The sequence below is a fragment of the Aythya ferina genome (assembly GCF_964211825.1).
Source record: "Aythya ferina genome assembly, chromosome: 18".
Taxonomy (NCBI): domain Eukaryota; kingdom Metazoa; phylum Chordata; class Aves; order Anseriformes; family Anatidae; genus Aythya; species Aythya ferina.
In genome coordinates this window covers 6225591-6241839 of record NC_140317.1, presented here as the reverse complement: position 1 = coordinate 6241839, position 16249 = coordinate 6225591, and the positions used below count along the sequence as shown (strand labels likewise).

Below are 16249 nucleotides of genomic sequence, written 5' to 3'. Positions count from 1 at the left end.
TGCAGTTTAAGGACACGAAGAAGCAGGCTTGTGAAGGAATTCTACCAAGTGAGTGAATGACTTCCTCTGAAGGAGGATAAAAATTTTGCAAATTCATTAACGCTGCATGGCAGAAAAGAAAAATCACCAGAGAAACCCCAACCTTTAGGCTAAGGTTGTGCAATACTGAGATCAACCCTACAGTGAAAAACCTAGGAGCAATTCATTGTCATTTATTCCCTGCTTAGCATTTATACCATTTCTCAGTTGCATTGGGGTGGAGGGACTTTTCCTGCTATGGCTTCAGCTACAGCATTTATTCTCTCTGGTAGAAAAAAAACAAATCTGCACTACTCTTAATGCCTCCATGCTAATTTGAAAACTGAAAATTCGAAAATGATATTCACATTCAAATTTTTAAATATTATTTTCAATATCAATATTTAAAGTTCATTTTTAAAGTTCACCTGGGTCTTAGAAAAAAGAAATTCCTCTGTAACCAGCCTTTCAGGTTTGGGTGTTCTCTATTTTCTAAGCGTCCACCTAAGACAGGTAGATCTTTTTTCATTTCTTCCTGTATCTATGATGAAAAGTACCTGAATGCTTGCCAAAAGCCTCATAATTAACTACCACTACAGAATAGGCTAGTGCATTTCAGAAGCCTGATTTCCCGATGTATCCTCCTCCAAAAAAAAAGGCAGCTGCAAATCGATATCAAACATCTAATTCTGGAATATGAAAATTCAGAAGGTAATCCTTAAAGCCAGAATTCTTACACAAGTTTAAGAAGTTATATAATACCTTCCTATAAGACTATTTAAACCCTCATTCTAGAACACTCTTGAAATCAGTATTGTTTCTATTTTGCTGTCAGTTGTTTACATTTAATAGGTGGCACAATGACACTGGACAAGAAAAATGTCCCTTCATTGTACACAGAGCTTTTCAGACTTTTAAGTATGGCAAATTCAGTAGTATCATTATCAGGAAGCACCATTCTCCATACCATCAAATAAGATGTACAGGAATCTCCCGTCTCATCAATACCAGCTAGCTTGCAGGCACTTTCTTGTACCAGAAACACCAGCACAGATAACCTGGTACTACCACAGAGCACATACCTGCTCTAACCCAATTTATATGGTATTTGCAACAGAAACCAAGGGAATTTCAGAACTGCAGAGAGAAGTTGTGCATATATAGTCCTTCAAAGCCATAACATCTGCCATTGAGGTAAGCTGCATCTATCTGAAATCTGACAGCACAAGAGACTTCATTTCATACCAACTGTTCACCAACAATATACGTGACAATGGGACAGTTTTAAAACAGAGTTGAATCGTCAACTGAAATAACACCAGTGTTTCCTATTTAAACAAGGTGCTTACCATTCAGCACAAGTAATACGCAAAATATTTCCCTGTTCTAGGGTCTTTTGGGATACTGGAAGCATTGTCTGACCTCTTTGTCTGAAAAGGTAAAAATCATTCTGATTTCCACACTGAATAACAAGACATCCTAACCTACCAAGTCCTTTCTCAAACTGCCTCACTAACAGTACTTTTGACCCTGGATTTTAATACCCATTACTATTTTCTTGCACTTTTTTTCCCCCTTTTACTCTGACAGTCATTTATAAACAGAATAAATAAATGATATTTCTTCATAAGCTGTTTTTTTCCCCTACACTTTCTATTTATTTTGAGTGACAGATCTAATTCAAGATTTGGATCACTCACACTGACCCACCACTGTTACACTCTGAATTAGCCACTGTTTATGCATCTCACCAGCATTATTAGCTTCTGTTTAAATGTTGCTTTCACTGTTGCCACAGTTTAAAAAAAAAAAAAAAAAAGTGGGGTGGGGGGAGAGGGATTCTTTCTGTCTATTCACTGTGAATAGGTCAGGGTTTAAGAACAGATCAAAAATAACATCTTCCTGGCTGGAATCCTTCCAATATACGCACCAATCCATTGCAAGTTTAACCACGCAGTTCTTCCAATCTTCCTGCCCTAGCTTCCTCTTTTTGCTTTCCAGAGATGGAAATGTTTCCAACTTTACTTTAAACCTATCTGGTTTTATGGCAAAAATATCATCAACCACATAATGCACAAAAAGAAAAAATTAAAAAAAAGTTATCTTTGAATATGAAACATTAACAGTTCTACCACTGATTTGATTTAAAAAAAAAAAAAAAAAATTAGCTAAAGGGGTCTAAACTTCCTCTGCTTAAAGCTAAAAAATTAAAAGCTTGCCATTTAACAGATACAGCTGTGATTATTCAGTGGTCACCAAGCTGTTGAGAGTTTAACATGAGAACACTTTTAGTCTCACCACTGACATATTAAGAACGCCTAGGAAGTTTCATGTTCCTATATATGACACACCTTATTAGCTAGAAAGTTTATACTATGCTGTCATCAAGAGAAATTTTAATAACGTCCTTTCACAAGCAAACCAGAAATTCAAGTAAACTAGGATTCTCTTGTTTGTTTAGTATTTATCCCCACCCAATTAAATAAATTAAAAAAAAAAAAACTATAAATAATACTCTGAAGCCTACAAAACCACAAATACAGCACAAAACAAAAGATGTGAAATCATACTGAAACCACACTAAAATATGTTTTTTGCCATTACACATACCCTGTACACATTTCATTTAAGAGTGCTGCAATTCCAAATGTAGAAATTCACACAAATACATCATCATACTGCAGAATTTTTGATAATTTTTTTGCTATTTTGCTCAAAAGAATGTTTTCTTTACATGCACATGCAGCTGGGTGACCCACATTAAAACAGCTGAGATTTTACAGCTAAATGATAACACGTAACTTCAAACTCAAGAACTTAACAGATAAACTGCAGTTCAAGAACTCTGGGTTTAATAAATAAATAAATAAATAAATAAATAAAAGAATAAAGTAGCAGATTTCACTTCTGTTCTATATTCCTCACTTTTAAAATTTAAGTAGTGGACAACAAACATTAATCATATACATGTACATCCTTATAAAATTTGACATGTTTCAGAGAATAACTGAAAGCTAAAAATCTTTCAAGTCTCGGAATATTGACTGCATGCCTCATTGTTCTCTTCTTCATGAGACTGGCATCACTGCAGCACACTGCTGCTAATGTCTCAAAGAAAATGAGTGGGACCAATTTAATATATTATGGAACTGCCCGTGGTACAACTCAGATTCTACTACTGGGTTCCTTGAGAAAAACTTGACTTCACATAGGTGAGAGAATTGTCTCAGAATCTCTGGCATAAGTCTTAAATCAAAGCAAAAACACTCTGCATGAGAAATGCTTTAAGAATAATAAATTTAAAAAGAATTATAACCAAAGCATCTAGTAGAAACTCAAGAAAGGCATATTTTACATCTCTGTTAAAAGGGCTGATAATGAAAAGAACGACTATTAAAAACACTTCTTATAAACAGTTCATAGTTTTGCCTACAGTCTCAGTTTCTGATGTTACCTACTTCCCCCGAGATGTTTCACTGCCCAAGGGGGAGGATGGGAACAAGAAGGAAGATCATCCTAGTTCCAGGCCAAGCACTAACAATACAGGCCACAATAAATATCTGAAAATACGATCTGCTGTTGCTATTAACTGCTGAGCTTTCATTCTTTTCCCATACAAATAATTTGCTCTAGTAATCAAGAACAAGTGGCTCACAAACATCAGCAAGGTAATCTGCCCAGACATATCTCCCAAGTCAGGGACTGGAATCATTATGAAAAACAAAGGCACATTTCAAAGCTGTTATTTGAAAAGCATTAGGACTAATAACTATTCATATGGGATACAAGAAAATAGTTATGAGAATATTGTACAAGAATCACGAACTGTTTTGGGGCCCAGCATGAGTTACACTAATTACAATGCAAATACATCTGCCCCCTTCTGGGATTTAAGAACAACTTAGTTCAAACACGCTGATACAGATAACAAAACCTGTCAATAACTTCAGTTCAAGTAATCAAAGAGAAAGGGCTTTCTTGATCATTTAGCTCAAAGCCATTCATTTAGACACAAAATGAAGGTGATAAATGTAGAAGTGAGTACTGCCAGGCATACAGTTCTACGGCACTTCATTTATAAGGCGAGATAAGCTTCACTAGTTACAGGTCTATCAGTGCTCAGCTAAATGCCTTTATTCTCATTAATCTTTGATCGTTCTTCTTTCTTGGAATAACGAGTACATACATTTATAAAGCATCTCTAGAGAGATACAGAAATCTTGCTGATGACTGACAGCCAATGGACATGGAAGTCATTAGAATGAGCCCAAAGGAGGGCCACAAAGATGATGAAGGGGCTGGAGCCCCTCTCCTGTGGAGCCAGGGTGAGGGAGTTGGGGGTGTTCAGTCTGGAAAAGACAAGGTTTTGGGGAGAAACTAGAGTGAGCAGCCTTCCAGTGGCCTTTCCAGGCCTAAAGGGGGCCTACAAGAAAGCTGGAAAGGGACTCTGTCAGGGAGTGTAGTGATATGGGACAAAGAGGAATGGCTTTAAACTAAAAGAGGGTAGGTTTAGATTAAATATAAAGGGGAAATTCTTTACTTTGAGGTCAGTGAGGCACTGGCTCAGGCTACCTAAAGCAGCTGTGCCTGCCCCATCCCTGGAAGTGTTCAAGGCCAGGCTGGATGGGGCTTTGGGCAACCTGGCCTGGTGGGAGGTGTCCCTGGTCTTGATAGGGGGTTGGAATTAGATGAGCTTTAAGGTCCCTTCCAACCCAACCCAACCCAACCCAACCCATCCTCTGATTCTATGACATCCTCTGAAAGCCAGTACCAGTTCTGGCTGATACAAGGCAATGTCAAAACAGCAGAACAATTCAGTAATCGCGGCTGTTCTTTGCTTTAGAGCAGAAACCAAGAATTATCTGATCAACAGAGGGGTTGATAACTGACCAGAGCAACACCAGACACTCTTTCATACATCTAGGGAATTCTCAAGTATTGAAAACAAAAGTTAGGTAATCAGCTAATCAAGAATGGGTTAAGTTAATCCCAATTGTGTGTATGCTTTCTGCTATTGACACTTTGTTTTCTGTTTAATGCCACAGCTCAGAAAAAAAAATAACATGTAAAAACATAAAGAAACAAGTTTGTAACATTTATAGAATGGGCAGTTTCATGCTAAGTAATTAAACATATGAAATTCAACTACTGCAATGCAACACTTCCTTGATAATGCCCAGGAGACTGAATTTTAAATAAAATTTAGATTAAATAAGTATATACTAAACTACACAAAGAAGCTATAAAACTACAACTTCAGACCTTCAGAGATATAAAAACAAACACAATTGGAAAACAAACAAACAAAACCAACAACTTAGGTAAAAAATATCAATAAACATGTTATGACCATCCTGATACTCAACTCAACTCAACTGAGTGTTGTGCTCAAGTAAACTAAGGAGGGTGTTTGCTAACAGGCAACTGGCTTCAGTTTACCAAATACACACGATGCAAGTATAAGGAGTTAACAAAAGTAAGTGATGAAACCACATCACTGTAATCAAGATTTATTACTTCCAGAAGCATACACAACAGGGAGCTGCTCCTCTTCTGGTGTCCATCAGCAACAGATTTGGATTTTTAATAACATCCAAGCACCAAGAAAAGTACCATTTAAATTATCTGTTCGTTTTTTCCAGTTTTACTTTGTTCACAACTGATTTCAGCTGATCTGCCTAATAATAGCAACTTCCAGAGAATAACTGGATTTAAAGCAGGCTCCATATTGTCCTTGAACCAAGGCAGCAACCAGACATCCCATCTCCCCTTTGTGTACCAGATCAGGGAAGGGGAATAGGAACAGAGGGGAAAAATCAAAGTTCAAGTATCAATTGCCTCTTAACCCAATTCAGTCACCTATATATTACAGGAGTCCTTCAGGTGCTAAAATTTTCAATTTTCTTTCAAAACAAAATATCTGATTCTATTCAAGGAAACCAACCTCCGCCCCACTGTATGAAAAAAATTAAAAAAAAAAAAAAAGATGGTACTTAACGTCGAGCTACAGATTCACATTTGCAGAAGAAAAAAGAAAGACATGTAGTTTGATATGGCACACAAACGTACTGACTTGAAAGAAAGGCTATTCACTAGCGAATGAAGACTACTTAATAACATCTTTAATGAAGAAAGCAAAGGACTTCTCCCCTTGGGTATTCTCAGAGAAGTTTCCAAATGCAGACACTAAAAGGTCTTTCTGTACAATCAAATTTTCCTGATATTCTACTTTTCTTCAAAACTAAATAGAAGAACAACGATGCACTGCAAATACTTTTGTTCCATCTAAAGACTAAGGATTGACAACCAGACAGTAATATGACATCTCTTTACACTTTAAGCTGTGTCATAGGAAAGCAAATATTAAAACAAAAAGGAAACAAACAAACACCCCAAGACCCATCTTTCTACCTTATAATTAGCAATTGCTTGTATTCATAAAATTTTTCCATCAAGTTGCATTGGCATTGCAACAGGAAGGATGGTAATCTGCACACCTAGACAGGAAAGGAGATGTCCATACGTCATTTGATCAAGATAAAGGCCACATCATTAAAATGATTTTTAGGGCATTGCTTTACAGACAAGTTTTGAAACAACTATATCAAGTACAGAGTTCATCATACCTACGTATTTAAAAGTTTCAAAAATTTAATGTTTCCAAACCATCAGAAATAGTAGTCAAACTCTTAGGTTTCATATTCAGTAATAGGAATGGAACCAAAAAAAATTCCTTTTGAAGGACCAGCACGCAGGACATTTCATTAACAAGCTCTGCACTGTCACTAGGTAACTGGCAAATACACTAATAAGTTTGTTATTTGTAAACTCTCAGTAAAATGCAACTACGAACAAGTACCAGCCCTAATCAGTGGATGATCGTCACACTTCCTCCTTTCACCGTGCAGTTTTACTGCTCCTGAGCAAATGTATGGACATGATAATCAATTTCTCACCGAGGTGACTCCCTTCCACTTACAGGATCTGTATATTTGACTGCTGATTATAGGCAAGCTTTGGCAGGTTCCTGTGGCAAACTTGGAGTTAGTTCAGTCCCGCCTTCAGAGAGGAGACTCATGAAGGACACAAAGATTTAAATAAAAATTGAGAGGGGGAGGAAAAAAAAAAAAAAAAAAAAAAAAAAAGAGCAAGAATATTAAAGCTACAAAGGCATTTAATAAAAATTGTCAGTTTCTACTAAGAACGTGTAATTACTATTTTTAAGCTTTGCTACCCCCTGTGTACGGTCGATTTTGCTGCTCACAAGTAATTTCTACTGAAGGTAAATGTATTAAAAACTCAGCATATTGCCTAGCCATTTTTGACCCCACTTTGTAGATTAGTGCTCAGAGGAACAGACACAAAAGTTTAGAGTAAAACTTGGTTGTTGGAGGGCACAAAAGCGACAAAAGCTCTCTTCGATAGCTTAGATGCTGAGGTAATGCTGAATGAAAGCAGTGGACGCAAACAAATGAATCGTAGCTTCAGGCTGGAGTAATATCAGGTGCATCTCTACACCCTGAGGGCTCAACTCCTACACTTCTTAAGTCCCTCCCCCTGAAACAACCTCCTGCAGTTTCACTTAGCGATCGGGCAGCGAACAGGTACTTCTCTCTCAGCAGTGACAGCTACAGGTTAGCAACAGGGATCACCTGGAAGCTTTCAGACATCTCTCTTTCTGGTAAGTGCCTTTATTTAGACATTTTTTTCAAATAAAATGTGTTTATATTAACAATTAGAAAGGCAGTCAGAGGTGTGCATTTTTCAGCTGTCTCAGAAGCCTAGGTTCCTCCTAGCAGGTGCATTTACTGCACTGGTTTAAGCTTTCAGCAGAAAGTTTCAACAGGAGAGGCAAAGATTTTACTCTGTGAGACAAACTGGCTCTGAGAAGTTTTTACAGTAACTTACACTTGTTGGTGAAAAGTGTTTTAAGCACCTTTTCCCATGGGGAGAGTTAATGTATTATACTGAAGAATGACAAAAAGACGGACTGCTTGAAATTGCTACGTTTAGCCTGCCAACTCTCCTTTACATAGTAGGACTGCATTAATCTGAAAAGCTTGTATGGAGATGACATTTTCAGTTTCAGTTTTGATTTATTAGTTTTCCAGCTTGTGGGAATTGACTAAATTTACTAGAAGAAAATTGGGTTGTTTTAAGTTATCCTTTCTCTAACCAATTAAAGTATATTAAGATGTGGAGTTATTAACTTAATATTTATGGAGACTACTTTCTTCTTATCCCCACCACCTGAGCAAGTTGGCTATCTCTGCCGCTGCACTTCCTCTCGCGTACTCGCACACACGGGAGCACGCAGTCCTCCGGTCCAGACCTTCAGCACACACTTCCTTCCCAGTCCTCACCAACCCACTCCTCTCGCCCATGTTTCCTCCTAATTAACAAACAGTTGTGTTAAAATTTATCTTTCAGTTTAAAGGAACTGGAAGTTTAGAAGGGAGTGGTAGTTAATCACTGGAAAATCTCAGCTAGAATAAAACTCACAAATCTTGTTCTTGCAACACTCTAGGTAGGTGACAATGGCATGTCCTTGAGTTATGCAATAATGCCACATCACAATATTTTAATTATAGCATGTCCTTCAAAATGTTCCACCCCAGTGAGTGCTCCTGGTCAGAGAGATCAACATCACCAAAGGATACTGCAGTAATAATGGAGTGTGCATGACAAACTGTTACGTAGTTTGCTCAAGCAGTGTCCTAAAAAGAAACATAATTACCAGCCCTGCTTGTAATAAAAGACATTTGGAAATTTCCCCTTTGATCAACTGGACATCTTAAACAATTTAGACTACTTAAAAACCTTAAAAAAAAAGCATATATATGTATGTACATATATATGTGTGTGTATGAATACACAGGTGTATATTTGTATGTATATACTTATACACAAAAACATTTTTGTTTATGTATTTACACATACATGCACTCAATGCTAAATAATATTCTTACTTTCTGGACTTGTTAGCATTTTTAAAAGCAAGGAGGTAGCAACAACATACTTTAAAAACTAGACGAAAACATGCTGCTCTCAGTCTCGGGCTGGAAAGGGCTCCAGGCTGGGACGCTGTAAGGAGGAATGCTATCGGCACAGAACAAGCAACGAATACAACCTCACATTTAACCCACATTATCAGAACAACTTATTTTCAGTAAGAATATAAATAAATACCACTACACTTCAAACCTAAAAAGAGAAATTCACGATAATCTGTAAATACCCAAACTTCTAAAATCAGGTATTCAGGAAGTAAATTCTCAATTAAAAAAAAATAAATGAAATATTGCATTAAAATTATCATCCTACTACTGATGATTTTTATTCCCATTTTAAAAAGGATATTACAAGTTAGTATTTAAGTTTAAAGGGAAAAGCAGCTACTTATTTTGATTTTTTTTGCTAATTCTAAACTTTAATTTCAGTAGCACAAGACATACACTGTAAGCAACTGGCATTATTTATAATAGAGGCAGTCATAATTGGTTGCAGCTATTTTAAACCATTATTGTTTTTTCCAGTTTTATGTGTGCGATCAAAGAGTTTTAATTTTTTTTAATTATGAAACATGTACCTCTGCCAGACACTGCTGTTTTACTTAGAAATGGGAAGAGAAATTGTCCTTCTTGGTTTGGTTTAGAAATGTTTTACTACTGGCATTTTTAAGCCATATGAAAAAAAGGGATTAACCAGTAAAAGAGACAAACAGAATATTCGTCTGGCTGACACCAGCCTAAGTTTCCTAAAGGGTAAACACCCTTTAAAAGAAGCTACTCGTACGACACCTCGCAAGTAAGCAGCACGCAGTGGGAGCACCCCTGTCTGCAAGCTGAATATACCATCAAAAGAAACAATGAATTAAAAAAAAAAAGTGTTTGTAATTCTGTCCTACTATACACATTGCAAAAAAGCTGCCAATGCTCTAAATTTCTAACATTAGAACTGCAGCAATGCATTTTATCTTGTTGAAAAATGATAGTTAATACTCTGTTGAACAGGAATAACTTGAATCAAAGTTAAATACCAAGTACAAAGTCGGGGTGGGGGGGGAACAGGACACACAGGAATTTACACTATTAAGCAAAGGAAAGCTAGAAGAACAAGAAAATCTAATTAACATCTCTTTATTATAAATACTGCACCTGAATGCAAATTCAGACTGTATCATAAATGGCTAAACTAAGAATGCAATGAAGTTTTGACAACAATATCTTTTTTTCAAGAACAATTAGTACAAGTACTTTCAAGAAGATATGAAGAACAACAGGTACAAACTGACTTGATCAAGTCCATTACAAACTGTTCAAGTTAGTTATACATCATAGTCAAAAATAAATACAACAAATTCACTTAAGGGAAAAAAAAAAAAAAAAAAAAGACCAGCTAAGCCTCCTAAGCTCAAATATTTTATATATATAAATTCTATTATTTTTTTAAAGTAAAAGTGTTAATCTTGCACAAGAATGCTGGTTATCACTATTTAAAATAGTTTTCAAATACTATGTTTGTTTTTTTAATTTACTGAGCTCCATTTTAATCAGACTCCAATGACAAGACTTCAACATGCTGCTGTATATTTCTAGTGATTTTCTTTTACATTGTAACATTATTAGTCTCCAACTGAAAAAAAAGCTTTATTAAAAACTGACAAAAAGGTATTAATATTTCTATTTCTTTAGACTATCACATACTTAATTATTTCTTAATTTTAAGAAAGTTTTTTTTTCTATTTATAGAGCAGGTGTGCTTTTTTTTTTTTAGAATGTTTTCAGAATTATTATTTTAACAAATTAATATTTCTTTCACATCAGAAAAAAAAATATGTATTACAATTTTCTAGAATTACTATACCTGGTACAACAAGCAGCAGTTCTGTAGCTTTGCCTTCAGTTTTCATAATGTGTTGCATGCTATTTTCTAGTAAATAATCTCTTATTTAAGAAATGCAAAAACATCTCTACTTTAACTAAAATCTCACAGCACATAATCACCAAAAATTCTTTTCATAAACTTGATATTTTAATAGTACTAATTCAAAGTTCTATGCAGAAAGCTTTAAAAAAAAATAAAAAAAAAGCAAGCCGTACTAGTCACTCCTACAATTAGTATTCCTGCAGTTTCGGGTAACACAATAGATACAGTACGTGGTTTTGCAACAGTCATCATTTTGATAATGATGCTTATAGTTCATGATGAAATCATCAGTTTTTAGATCTCTGCCATAACACATCCTATAAAATCATGAGAACTTGACTCTGAGAGTTTCTCACGCCTTCAGAATCAGTGAACATAATGGAACAAGCTGATACAAGCCCTCCTGACTTATCTACTGAGCAAATCATTAGGCTGTATAAAGTATCCACAACCTTACTTTTTCTGAAGAAAGGCAGATAGATCATGCTCCTGTAAATCAATTGCTGTCTGCCACTTTCTATGTGAATTGATACACTTGTGTGTCTGTGTTAACCACATGCAATACATAAGGTGCTGCACAGCACAAGAATGTGAAATGTGTTTATCAAGCAGAATATTCTATTAGTCAGATATTGCAGGACTCATTTCTCTTAATTGAATTAGGAAGAGGAAGAAAATTGGTGTGGTTTTATCCTTCGAGAGATTGGCCACTTTTGAGGTATCCACTGAGATTAAGCTGTTAGGAAATGCCATGCCAGTTAAAAGAGGGGGGAGTTGGTCAGTGTCTGAAAGAGCCAAGTCAGCTACCCAAGTGCAACCAATCCACTCCACCCTCGTTTCACCAAGCAGGAAATTCCCTCCTCTCTTTCCCCAACCGGCCTGACAGGCTTGCCCCATATCCAGCTGCTGCCAGGACCTGCCTCTTCTCATTTTACCCACCTCCACTTCTCTCTCAACAGCTCCACCTAGATTTCTCCTTTCATCTTCTGAATGAATGTTCCTTCAGTTTTCAAAGAAAACTCCTTTAAGGCCAAAGCAGCTGCAAGTGACTAGCACTGCTTAAAATTAGGACACTTCTACAAGTATGCTTAGGTGCTGAAGGATGTTAAATTTTAATATATGTCCATTTTAAGGCTGGCATCTAGCATTTTTGTTTTGTTTTTAAAAAAATAAACATATTATATATAATATTAAGGGGAATAGAGTTAAAAGGATGTCTTAGTTTGTGTTTAGTTTCAGTACTCCTAATTTTAACCTTTGTATTACAGTTCCTGTGCTACCAATTACGCAAGTTGCTTTCCGGCACCCCCTCTTCCCTGAGACACCACAGGAGTTGGCTTCCTCTTTTCACCTGGGAAGAAGGATTCCAGAAACCTGAAAAACTGGAAATATCAAGAGGCTAAAACTGAGGAAAGCTAACCACAAGAAAGTTTTTATAAAGAACCATTACATTTAATTGTTTAAAGCAGCAAAAAAAATGAGTCTCCTCAAAGAACGTAAACCAAAGAAGCCTCATTACATCCCAAGACCACCAGGAAAGCCATTTAAGTATAAGTGCTTTCAGTGCCCCTTCACTTGCAATGAGAAATCTCATCTTTTTAACCACATGAAGTATGGCCTCTGCAAGAACTCCATTACTTTAGTATCAGAGCAGGATCGCGTTATCAAGTGTCCAAAGGCGAGCTCCTTGGAGCCCAAACAGATCAACCAGCTCGAGACTGCGGTCAAAGCAACTTCTTCTAAGTCTGTCACCAATGGACTGCCAAATCTCGATTCAAAGCCTCAATACGCTTTTCCAAAAGAAGATGCCAAGGAAAATGTTGAATTACAAAACCAGGCAACAACCACAGCAATTCAAGGACAAAAACCTGCAATTCAGAAGGAATTAACCCCTGCCAGTACTACAACAGAAAGCGCCATCAGCATGCAGCCTCTTTTGGACAGCATTGTACGGCCCTCAGCTTTTGTTCCTGTAGGAGAACACAGAGATAGCAAAGGCCCAGAAACTAGTGAAGTATCTGAAATTATATCGCTCCCTAACAAAAGTTCACCTTTTCACACTAAATCTGCATTTCATGCACCAAGTCACCCCTGGAAAGCAGGTTCTCCTTTCCTCCCAGATTTTCCACATAAAGTTCCTCCCACAAAAGGCTTTGGCTCCATCTCACCTTACATGCAGCCGATGATTCCAGAGTACTCGCCCCATTTTTATGAGCATAGGCTGGCCATCTACACACCTTACTTGCTTCCAGGTAACTCAGAGTGTGAAAGCTCTGCTCTGTCTGTCTATGGCACACAAGACCAAAGACATTTTCTTCCCCATCCTGGGCCACTTCCAAAACCCATAAATCCATCAGCATATGAACACTATCGATTGTTCCAACAATATCATTCCACTCCTCCTATACCGTATGGATTTTGTAGGCCAACTGATCCTCCGTTTTACCGATTTTCACACGTAGCTGGTATTAACAGGGATCAAAGCTCTCATCTAATGGAAGAAACTACCTTGTTGTATCCAGCTTCTTTAAGTCCATCCCAACAATACCCTCTAGGTTCGCATAAAAAACAAGCGGACTATGAAAAAGAAATGACATTACTGCATGCCAAAAGTCATTCCAAAGACGACCAAAATGAACGCGAGAATGCTAAAATGAGCCCTCTGGCAGGAAGTGCAGCAACAGGCTCCCCAGGTAGACCTAGCCCAACCAACTTCACCCAGACAAGCCACGCATGTGAGGGCTTATTTGACCTCTCCAACAAGTCATCTTCCACATCGCTTAGCAAGTATGATCAACCAGAAGAAAACTTCACAGCTTTCAGACCTGTGAGAAAAAGCACTGATCAACCAACTCAACTTCAAAGTGTGCCGACACAGCAAGATCGCGGCGATTCACCTACCAGGTAAAATAATAACATCACTTTGCGAGGTCTTGTCAGACTTCTTAGGGGCACACAAAGGCAGCACGTATACATTTCATGCAATGCCCTTAAAATACATTTACATTTATAGTACCGAGATAATTGTTCTATGTGATAGATCTGCAAAGCAGATACAACTGTAAAGCTCCCAGTTAGACGGTGAGTAGAGCACTCATTCACCTGAAGAGCATCAGGTATCTGTAACGCCATCACTATGCATGTGTCTGTGTATTTCGGGAAAACACCTGTATTAGAGTGAAAGGGACATAGGGGAGGGAAAGGAAGAAAAACAAAGTGGTCAGACTAATAACCATTTTTTTTTCCTCTGTCCACTTCCTCAGCCCCAATTTAAAAGAGCAACTGATAGTGAATTCTCTTTTGTCCTCTTTTCTTGCAGCATTAATGTCACTGATGAAGATTCATACACACCTAATGAATGCCCTAACAATGAAGGTTCACTGTCCAACACCGAAGAAGACACAGGAATAGCTCCCCTTAATCTTTCAAAAAAGGCTGACACAAATGCAGGACCTGCTCATGAACATGCATACAAAACCACATCCAAAACAGAAAGTCAGAACTTTCTAGAACTGCAAGATATGCCTCTGAACCTCTCGGTAAAAGATTCCTGCAACACAGGAAGCCTGAAAACATCATCCCACAGTCCATCTCGTGATAACGGTGCTGCTACTTCTCCAAACCCTGAAAATGAAAACTCTAGCGCAGATGCGTGTAACCCCAAGAACCCAACTAACAACGTCTGCACCAAATCTTTCCTGGCTCACCGTAACGAAGCTCAAGACTTACGAATAATTGACAGTTGCGATGAACAGAAACAAACAGCAGCTGTAGCTCTCTGTCAGCTGGCTGCATACAGCCCTAGCAAAGTTAGAATGGACAATGAAGGGCAGAGTCCTCAGGATTGTAATACTTCGTGTACAGAACCTGCACTTAATTCTTCTGATACTCAGGATACTCAGTGCAATCAAAAAGTAAAAGGACAAAAAAGGACAAATCAAAAAGAATCAGCAAAATCACAGCAAGGCACTAAAAGAGTAAGGCCAAATGACTGTAGCCGAGTCTTTACTTTAAGGAAGAGAACAAGAGTATCTTAATGCTTCCCTTTCCAGTGAGTTTCTAGTTATAGAAGTTAGTGACCAGCTACATCAGAAAATGTCTATAAACCATCTCTTATTGGATTTGGTCCGTGACAAGATACATTCAATCTCTCCTTTGTAAATAATGTTCATATTTTTATATTAAAGTTTTTAAGTAATTGAGCTTTCCCTTGTAGAAGCTCAGACTTCGATGAGTGAATTTTTGCATTCATTACTAAAGCCAAAGTACGTTAGACAAAGCTCTAAGGTTTTTTGCAATTGTATTAATGTAAAATAATTTTTACAACTTCTTTTCTTACAAGGTGTTTAAGCTTCAGAAACAATACTGTTCAATAACATACTGTCAGTATTTTCAGGCTTAATTTCATTTAATTTTTTTTGGTCTTTTTTCTTTGGAAAACTTATTTCACTGTGCAGTAGTTTAAATAAGCTTAAGATTTAACCTGGCTATTTACAATTTACTGTAAAAACTGTTTTGTCTATGAATGCACTTCTTCTTTATGCCATAATGCAAAACAGACCAAATTTAGTTACTTAGAGGCAGATGCCAGTTTAAACAGACTGATGCAGACCTTGTAAAAACAAACTTCTCTTCTGTTGGCTAAGAACAAGACTTATGTTAAACCAAAGAAAGACTTCACCAATGTAAAAAACGTGGTTTATGTTTATCTTTAACTGAACCACTATGAAAACAATACTGAAAATATGAAAGTCAACAATTTAGGTGCCTAATCCTTTGAGGTTAAGACAGACACTGGGCAACCTTCAAACTCCAAGTCTAGAAGGATATTTATATAATTTATTTCACCTGAGAAAACTCTCCCGGTGAAGGTTTTATTTCAGAAAAAATGTGTCACCAATTATGTGTTTCAGTGTGCTTATAAATAGATCCTAAAACTGTTTACTGCTTCTACAACTGTGTATATAAACTTGTAATTTTTCAAATAAATCTGTAACCTATACTTAAAATATATGGAAAGTCATTAATGAACACAAAAACATTCACTACACTATCTGTAACACACATTAAAAAATAAATCAGCAGAGAACTTGCTAGCTAACTTTTCAATTTACAGGTAGAACATGGTATTGAGTACCAAACAAGGAAGTTCCTTTTTCAGAGTTAAGTCAAGGAAGTTCATTATGCAAATTAATTCATCTGCATTTTAGCCCCATATAACAGACCTTTTCCAAAAAGCTGCTTCTACAAAAAGTGTAACTGAAATGAGGCTGTTCATTGTATAAACAGCTGGCCTGAGCTT

The 16249-nt window shown here is 36.9% G+C and overlaps 2 protein-coding genes across 5 annotated transcripts in view; one reads left to right on the top strand and one right to left on the bottom strand.

The window, feature by feature from the left end:
- Positions 1-16249, bottom strand: part of TBCD (tubulin folding cofactor D) — a 125628-nt gene that overhangs the window by 77539 nt on the left and 31840 nt on the right. The gene's annotated exons all lie outside the window — the stretch shown is intronic.
- Positions 7600-15956, top strand: ZNF750 (zinc finger protein 750). 2 transcript variants are annotated; one of them, XM_084491830.1, is made up of 3 exons: positions 7600-7699; positions 12216-13851; positions 14267-15956. In XM_084491830.1, exons 2-3 carry the CDS (start codon positions 12425-12427, stop codon positions 14982-14984), a joined length of 2145 nt encoding a protein of 714 aa, XP_084347956.1. In that variant the 5' UTR covers positions 7600-7699; positions 12216-12424; the 3' UTR covers positions 14985-15956. The 2 variants fall into 2 exon arrangements, with proteins under 2 accessions (XP_084347956.1, XP_084347957.1); XM_084491831.1 differs by lacking the exon at positions 7600-7699 and adding an exon at positions 11778-12039.

Bases quoted from the DNA above. Each gene is read 5' to 3' on its own strand.
- ZNF750 (XM_084491830.1), top strand. From the start codon at position 12,425: ATGAGTCTCCTCAAAGAACGTAAACCAAAGAAGCCTCATTACATCCCA. The intron at 13,852-14,266 runs GTAAAATAATAA...CTTTTCTTGCAG, and splicing joins CGCGGCGATTCACCTACCAG to CATTAATGTCACTGATGAAG.